The 7,768-nt window shown below is 57.2% G+C and overlaps 1 protein-coding gene across 2 annotated transcripts; it reads right to left on the bottom strand.

Annotated features, from left to right (window-relative positions):
- LOC127584446 (trans-Golgi network integral membrane protein 2-like) lies at window positions 1–7,153 on the bottom strand. 2 transcript variants are annotated; one of them, XM_052041263.1, is made up of 6 exons: window positions 7,029–7,153; window positions 6,006–6,092; window positions 5,688–5,783; window positions 4,943–5,355; window positions 819–902; window positions 1–551 (listed from the first exon to the last, which is right to left on the bottom strand). In XM_052041263.1, the coding sequence occupies exons 1-6, from the start codon at window positions 7,138–7,140 to the stop codon at window positions 546–548; spliced, it is 798 nt and encodes a 265-aa protein (XP_051897223.1). In that variant the 5' UTR covers window positions 7,141–7,153; the 3' UTR covers window positions 1–545. The 2 variants fall into 2 exon arrangements, with proteins under 2 accessions (XP_051897223.1, XP_051897224.1); XM_052041264.1 differs by lacking the exon at window positions 5,688–5,783.
- Between the last annotated feature and the right edge of the window lie 615 nt (window positions 7,154–7,768).

The following is a 7,768-nucleotide window of genomic DNA, read 5'->3' on the forward strand; positions in this document are numbered from 1 at the left end:
TGAGGAGACCACAGGCATTGTTTAATTCTCTTTAGAAACATTTTATTTCAGGGAGACTGGTGGTGCCAGATCTGCAGGGAAGGACCCGCCAACCATCCAAAGACAGAGACATGGCGCACTGCCACAAATCAAAAACATTCCTAATCATAAGTGCAAAAAAAAGCATGCGAGAGTAATGGAGTGGGGGAAGCCCGAGGCTGTAACCAGGGACCAACAGGGGAGTACTGAACTGATGACTGCCCTGCTGCCTCTCCCCAAAAGCTCAACCAACTCTCCCTGGCCCAGCAGGTCTTAGTAACGACACAGTTGAAGGCTACAAGCCCGAGATCTAATTAGCCACCACCCCCCACAACCCACTTGCTGTCTCAGCCCCATTCCTTCCCCCCCTTCCCCCCTCCCCCCTTCCCTGAGGAATCAGTTCTGCTTCTGGGTGAAGCAAGTCAGCTGTTGCTTGAAGCAAGGCGTGGCAGAGTCCGAGGGGCTGATGGTTTCCTGACCCCCGCGGTGGGGCAGCTGCCTCTCCATCGGTCGCACACTGATCCGCTTCACATCTGCGGAGATCAAGTGAGAGGGTTACAGCAGAACCTGGTTGAGCAGACACAAGGGACTGGGGGTATCCAACACACGCAGCAGCAGGGCGGAGTCCTCGGAGGAACAATTTTATTGAAATCCAGAGACAAAAAAAAAGCGCGGGGGGTGGCAGGGGAGAAATTAAAGAGAAGGGGTGGGACGGAAGGAGAGTGGGGGTCGGACAGGGACAGAGAATGAGTGAGTAGTGAAGGCATGATCTGTAGGTGGGAGAGGTTGCAGTGACTCACCTTCTGGTCCAGTTGCTGATATTCGGTGGTCTTTGGGCGTCGAGAGGATTTTGACCGTCGGCCCTCAATAACGACAGCGATAATCTGTTACAGGTATAAATACAACTCCAAGATTATCCCAAAATATACACCTCTCCACAGGACAGCCGATGAGATGCACACAACAGTTAACTCGTCCCCAGCACCCAAGGTAAATACAGCCTTCCACCTCCTCACCCTTGACATAAACACACCGCCCTCTCCAACAAATAAACACAAGCTCCTGAGGTGGGCCTGTCTGCCAAGATGATCTGGAAAAAGGTTAACATTTGTTGCAAGCAGCGGTGTAACACAGAATTCTGCTCTGCAGTCCTTTCCCAGGGACACACTGAGACCAACATCGACCACTGCTGCAAGGTCAATTTGGTGAAAGGCACACTTTGATCTGTCTGAAACTTGTTGGTCTTCCTGTTGACAGAGATGTCTGCAAGTGAATGCTCCCGACTGGCACATTCCAGGGTGCAGGAGTACATGCTGAGGGACAAACTGAAGCTGGGTGCAGCCAACGTGAGGGCTCTGTGGGGAAGGACCTCAGTCCAGGGTCCTGTCACCACTGGACACCGAGGGGCTGGGCCCTGTGGAACAGCCTCTCAAAGACTTCACAGTGCATTTAGGAGACATGAGTGGCATTGACTGTAATGAATTGCTGCTATATGCTGCTAGGACTCGGGGAACTGAATTATAGGGAGGTTGGGCAGCCTAGGACTTTTATTCCTTGGAGCGCAGAAGACCAAGAGGTGATCTTATAGAGGTCACAGGCAGCGTAGATAGGGTGAATGCACACAGCTTTTTTCTCAGGGAAAGGGAATTGAAAAATCACAGGATTAAGGTGAGAGGAGAGAGGTTTAAAGGGGACCTGAGGGGTAACCCCTCCTCGCAGGTGGTGGTGTGTATGTACAAGACCATGAGATACAGGAGCAGGATTAGGCCATTCAATCATGGCTGTTGTTTTTAGAACCCCATTCTCCCACCTTTGCCCTGTTAACCCTACCCCCCCCCCCCCCCCCCCCCCCCCCCCCCCCCCCACCACCAGTCAAGAACCCATCGATCTCTGCCTTAAATGCACCCAATGACTTGGCCACAGCCGTCTGTGGCAACGAATTCTACAGGCTGAAGAAATTCCTCCTCATCTCAGTTCTAAAGGGACGTCCCTTTATTCTGAGGCTGTGCCCTCGGATCCTGGACTCTCCCACTGAGGGAAACATCCTCTCCACGTCCTCTCTATCCAGGCCTTTCAGTATCCGGTAGGTTTCAGGGAGATTCCCCACCCTCCCTCCCCTCCCCCCATCCTTCTGAACTTCCATAGAGTACAGGCCCGGAGACATCAAACGCTCTTCATTCCTGGGATTATTCTTGAGAATGAGCTTCCAGAAGTGGTTGAGGCAGTTACATTAACAAGATTTAAAAGACATTTGGACAGGTACATGGGTAGGAAAGGTTCAGAGGGATATGGGCCAAATGCAGGCAAATGGGACTAGCTTGGATGGGTATCCAGGTCAGCATGGACCAGTTGGGCCGAAGGGCCTGTGTCTGTGCTGTATGACTCTGACTATAGAAACACATTGAACAGGGAGGTAGGTATAAGCGGAGCAGCCATTGTGTGAGTGGAGCACGAGGCTTTGGCTCAGGAGGCTTCGGCGAGAGGAGGCGGAGGCTCAGGTAAATCTCTGGTAAGTTTCTTTCTGTTTTTCTCCCTCCCTCTGAGAGCAGCAGAGACACCGAGCAGATCGGGAGGCAGATTGTGGAGAGGTGCAAAAATAACAGGGTTGCTGTCATGGGTGATTTCAACTTCCCGAATATTGATTGGCACCTCCTTAGTGTAAAGGGGATAGATGGGGCAGAGTTTGTTAGCAATATTCAGGAAGTATGAGGACAGGCTGCCTAGAGGAGAGGCCACACTGGACCTGGTACTGGGCAATGAGCCTGATCAGATTTCAGATCTGTCGGTGGGAGAGCATTTTGGAGACAGTGACCATAACTCCTTGACCTTTACCACAGCCTTGGAGAGGGATGGGAGCAGACAGTATGGGAAAGTATTTAATTGGGGGAGGGGGAATTATGATGTGATTAGGCAGGAACTTGGGAGCGTAAATTGGGAACAGATGTTCTTTGGGAAGTGCACAGTGGAAATGTGGAGGTTGTTTAAGGAATACTTGCATGGGGCTCTGGATAGGTTTGTCCCATTGAGGCAGGGTAAGGATGGTAGAGTGAAGGGGCCGTGGTTGACAAGAGATGTAGAATATCTTGTTAAGAGGAAGAAAGAAGTTTACCTGATGTTTAGAAAGCATGGATCAGACAGGGCTCTGGAGAGTTACAAGGTAGCCAGGAGGGAGCTTAAGAATGGACTTAGGAAAGCTAGAAGGGGGCATGAGAAGTCCTTGGCGAGTAGGATCAAGGAAAACCCTGTTCTACACGTATGTGAAGAACAGGAGGATGACCAGAGTGAGGGTAGGACCGATCAGGGCTAAAAGAAGAAACGTGCCTGGAGTCGGAAGAGGTAGGGGAGATCCTTCAGTATTCACCTGGGAGAGAGACCTTGACATTTGTGAGGATGGCGTACAATAGGCTGATACGCTAGGGCATGTCGACGTGAGGAAAGAGGGTGTGCTGGAGCTTTTGAAAAACATTAGGATAGATAAGTCACCGGGGCCAGACGGGATATATCCAAGGATATTACAGGAAGTGAGGGAAGAGATTGCTGCGCCTTTGGCGATGACCTTTGGGTCCTCACTGGCCACAGGAGTAGTGTCAGATGATTGGAGGGTGGCAAATGTTGTTCCTTTGTTCAAGAAGGAGTAGGGATAACCCTGGGAATTACAGACCAGTGCGTCTTACTCCAGTGGTGGGCAAATTACTGGAGAAGATTCTTAGAGACAGGATTTATGGGCATTTAGAGAAGCATAAGCCGATTAGGGACAGTCAGCATGGCTTTGTGAGGGGCAGGTCGTGCCTCACGAGCCTGATTGAATTCTTTGAGGATGTGACAAAGCACATCAATGAAGGTAGAGCAGTGGATGTGGTGTACATGGATTTCAGTAAGGCGTTTGATACAGTTCCTCGTGGAAGGCTTATTCAGAAAGTCAGGAGGCATGGGATTCAGGGAAACTTGGCTGTGTGGATTCAGAATTGGCTCGCCCGTAGAAGACAGAGGGTGGTGGTAGATGGAGCGTATTCTGCCTGGAGGTCGGTGACCAGCGGTGTTCCGCAGGGATCTGTTCTGGGACCCCTGCTCCTTGTGATTTTTATAAATGACTTGGATGAGGATGTGGAAGGGTGGGTTAGTAAGTTTGCTGATGATACAAAGGTTGGTGTTGTGGATAGTGTAGAAGGTTGCTGTAGGTTACAACAGGACATTGATAGGATGCAGAGCTGGGCTGAGAAGTGGCAGATGGAGTTCAACCTGGAAAAGTGTGAAGTGATACACTTTGGAAGATCGAATTTGAAGGCAGAATACAAGGTTAATGGCAGGACTCTTAGCAGTGTGAAGGAACAGAGGGATCTTGGGGTCCATATCCATAGATTCCTCAAGGTTGCCACGCAGGTCGATAGGGTTGTTAAGAAGGCGTATGGTGTGTTGGCCTTCACTAGTCGGGGGATTGAGTTCAAGAGCTGCGAGGTGATGTTGCAGCTCTATAGAACTCTGGTCAGACCACACTTGGAGTATTGTGTTCAGTTCTGGTCACCTCATTATAGGAAGGATGTGGAAGCTTTAGAGAGGGTGCAGAGGAGATTTACCAGGATGCTGCCTGGATTGGAGAGCATGTCTTATGAGGATAGGCCGAGTGAGCTAGGGCTTTTCTCTTTGGAGAGGAGGAGGATGAGAGGTGACTTGACAGAGGTGTACAAAATATTAAGAGGAATAGATAGAGTGGACAGCCAGCGCCTCTTTCCCAGGGCACCAATGTGGGTTATGTGGGAGGGAAGGGTTAGATAGATCTTAGATCAGGATAAAATGTCGGCACAACATTGTGGGCTGAAGGGCCTGTACTGTGCTGGTGTTCTGAGCCTACCCGGCCCCAGTGCCCTGGGGCTGTGGCGCCCCCTGAGCTCACAGTGCCCACCCGGCCCAGGGCCGCTGTGCTCACCTTGCGCTTGTTGTGGTAGGCGATGTAGAGAACGGCCACGATGATGGCGGTGGTCACCAAGTAGGCAAAGAAATGGCTGCTCTCCGGCTCGTCCTGGGGCACTGAGTCCACGCCGACCCTCGGGCCGGTGGCGCCAGGCCCCACCTCAGCGGCACCCGAGGCCCCACCGGCTCCCGGTCCTGCTGCGGCCTCTGCTTCTCCCAGGGCCTCATCAGTCCCGGCCTCGGCTCCTCCTGGGGCCGTGGCCTTCCCCACTTCTGGCTGGCCCGGAGTTGAGGCCTTCCCCGTCTCCGGCTGAGCCTGAGCTTCACTGCCCTTGGCTTCTCCCGGGCCCGGGGACCCGCCGGTCCCTCCAGCCTTCACTGGGGCCGGATTCGGATTCTGTGCCTTGTCCGTATTATTCGGAGCAACACCTGTGGGAAGAGAGGGGCCGGGGGTGAGAACAGCAGCATAGAGTCATGGGGGAGGGACAGGAAAGGCCTCGGTGGGGGGGGGGGGGGGCGGGGAATGAGGGGGAGGAGGAGGGGGAGGGAGAGGGAGAGGGGATGAGGGTGGACGAGGGACAGTGGAAAGGGGAGGTGGAAGGGGAGGGGGTGAGGCGGGGGAGGAGGAGGGGGGAGGAGGGGGAGAGAGGGAGGGGGGAGGGGGGAAGGGGGAGGGGGCGGGGAGGAGGACGAGGGAGAGGGAGTGAGGGGGGGAGGAGAGGGTGGACTGGTGGGGTGGGGTGGGGTGTGTGGATGCCCACCGTCTGCTCCCGGGCCCGGGGACCCGCCGGTCCCTCCAGCCTTCACCGGGGCCGGATTCGGATTCTGTGCCTTGTCCGTATTATTCGGAGCAACACCTGTGGGAAGAGAGAGGCCGGGGTGAGAACAGCAGCATAGAGTCATGGGGGAGGGACAGGAAAGGCCTCGGGGTGGGGGGGGGGAGGAGGTGAGGGGGAGGAGGAGGGAGCGGGGGAGGGGGGTAGGGGGTAGGGTGGAAGGGGGGAGGAGGAGCAGGGAGAGGGGGGGGGGGGGAGGAGAGGGTGGACTGGTGCGGTGGGGTGGGGTGTGTGGATGCCCACCGTCTGCTCCCGGGCCCGGGGACCCGCCGGTCCCTCCAGCCTTCACCGGGGCCGGATTCGGATTCTGTGCCTTCAGAACAGCGACACCTGTGGGAAGAGAGAGGCTGGGGGTAAGAACAGCACCGGGAAAGGCCTCGGGGGGGGGGGGGAGGAGGTGGGTGGATGAAGTGGGAGGAAGTGGGGGGAGGAAGTGGGGAGGAGGAGGAGGAGGAGGAGGAGGGAGGAGGAGGAGGGGGAGGAGGAGGGGAGGAGGAGGAGGAGGTGGAGGAGGAGGAGAGGGGAGGAGGAGGAGGGGGAGGAGGGGGAGGAGGGGAGGGGGAAGAGGGGGAGGGGGAGGAGCGGGAGGAGGGAGAGGAGGAGGAGGGGGAGAGGAGGAGGGTGGGAGGAGGAGGAGGAGAGGGGAGGAGGAGGAGAGGGGAGGAGGAGGAGGGGAGAAGGAGAATGAGGGGAGGAGGAGGAGGGGGAGGAGGAGGAGGAGAGGGGGAGGAGGGGGAGGAGGAGGAGAGGGGGAGGAGGGGGAGGAGGAGGAGGGGAGGAGGAGGAGGGGGAGGAGGAGGAGAGGGGAGGAGGGGAGAAGGAGGAGGAGAGGGGGAGGAGGGGGAGGAGGAGGAGGAGGAGGGGGGGGAGGAGAAGAGGGGAGGAGGGGAGAAGGAGGAGGAGAGGGGGAGGAGGGGGAGGAGGAGGAGGGGAGGAGGAGGAGGGGGAGGGGGAGGAGGAGGAGAGGGGAGGAGGAGGAGAGGGGAGGAGGAGGAGAGGGGAGGAGGGGAGAAGGAGGAGGAGAGGGGGAGGAGGAGGAGGGGGAGGAGGAGGGGGGGAGGAGGAGGGGAGGGAGGAGGAGGGGGGGGAGGAGGAGGGGGGAGGAGGAGGGGGGGAGGAGGAGGGGGGGGAGGAGGAGGGGGGGGAGGAGGAGGAGGGGGAGGAGGAGAGGGGGAGGAGGGGGAGGGGGAGGAGGGGGTGGGGAGCTCAGATGAGGCCCCCGCCCCTTCTCCTCCCCCCCCCCTCAGGGGCCGGGCGCTCCCTCACCGCACAGCAGCAGCATTAACGGGCCGAGCAGCCGCCGCCTCATCCTGTCCCTGCAGCAGGATCGCTGGCCCGCGATCGCTGACGGTTCCCAGGAAAACCCGGACAGGCGCATGGCAGGCGATGGACGGGAGTCTGTCCCTCCCTGGGCCAGTTCCATCCACTGAAACGTCCTGCGGTTCCGTGGGATAAATCCAGATCCAGGTCTTCGCTGCAGCTTCAATTGGTCTGGCTCACGTGATCAGAAGTTACATCAGTTGAGGTCAGCTGGCCGGAAGTGCGGAGGCAGCTGGTGGGTTGTAGTGAAGAGCCGGCGGGAAGGGACCCCGGGACCCCAGCCCCCGGGAGCAGCGGGACCCCGGCCCCCGGGGGCAGCGGGATCCCGGGACCCCAGCCCCCGGGAGCAGCGGGACCCCAGGACCCCAGCCCCCGGGATTAGCGGAACCCCAGCCCCCGGGAGTGGCGGGACCCCGGCTGGTGTCCCCCTCCAGAGAGGGGGCAGGAGCGGGGAGTAGTTGTTATGGGGAGATGCTGCAGGGAATTAGGCCATTCGGCACATCGAGTCCGTGCTGACCAGCCACAGCCATGTGGTCACTTGTACCGGGGTCCATTGAAACACTTGCATTCCACTCATGTAGGTCAATTCATTACAACAGCGCACTGAGGTAGCACAGGGTGAAGCAATAACAGAATGCAGAATAATGTGTTGCAGCTACAGGGAAAGTGCAGTGCAGGCAGACAAT

Source organism: Pristis pectinata, chromosome 29 (assembly GCF_009764475.1).
Source record: "Pristis pectinata isolate sPriPec2 chromosome 29, sPriPec2.1.pri, whole genome shotgun sequence".
Taxonomy (NCBI): domain Eukaryota; kingdom Metazoa; phylum Chordata; class Chondrichthyes; order Rhinopristiformes; family Pristidae; genus Pristis; species Pristis pectinata.

Bases quoted from the DNA above. Each gene is read 5' to 3' on its own strand.
- LOC127584446 (XM_052041263.1), bottom strand. From the start codon at position 7,140: ATGCGCCTGTCCGGGTTTTCCTGGGAACCGTCAGCGATCGCGGGCCAG. The intron at 6,093-7,028 runs GTGAGGGAGCGC...CTCTTCCCACAG, and splicing joins GTTAATGCTGCTGCTGTGCG to GTGTCGCTGTTCTGAAGGCA. The intron at 5,784-6,005 runs GTGGGCATCCAC...CTCTTCCCACAG, and splicing joins CCCGGGCCCGGGAGCAGACG to GTGTTGCTCCGAATAATACG.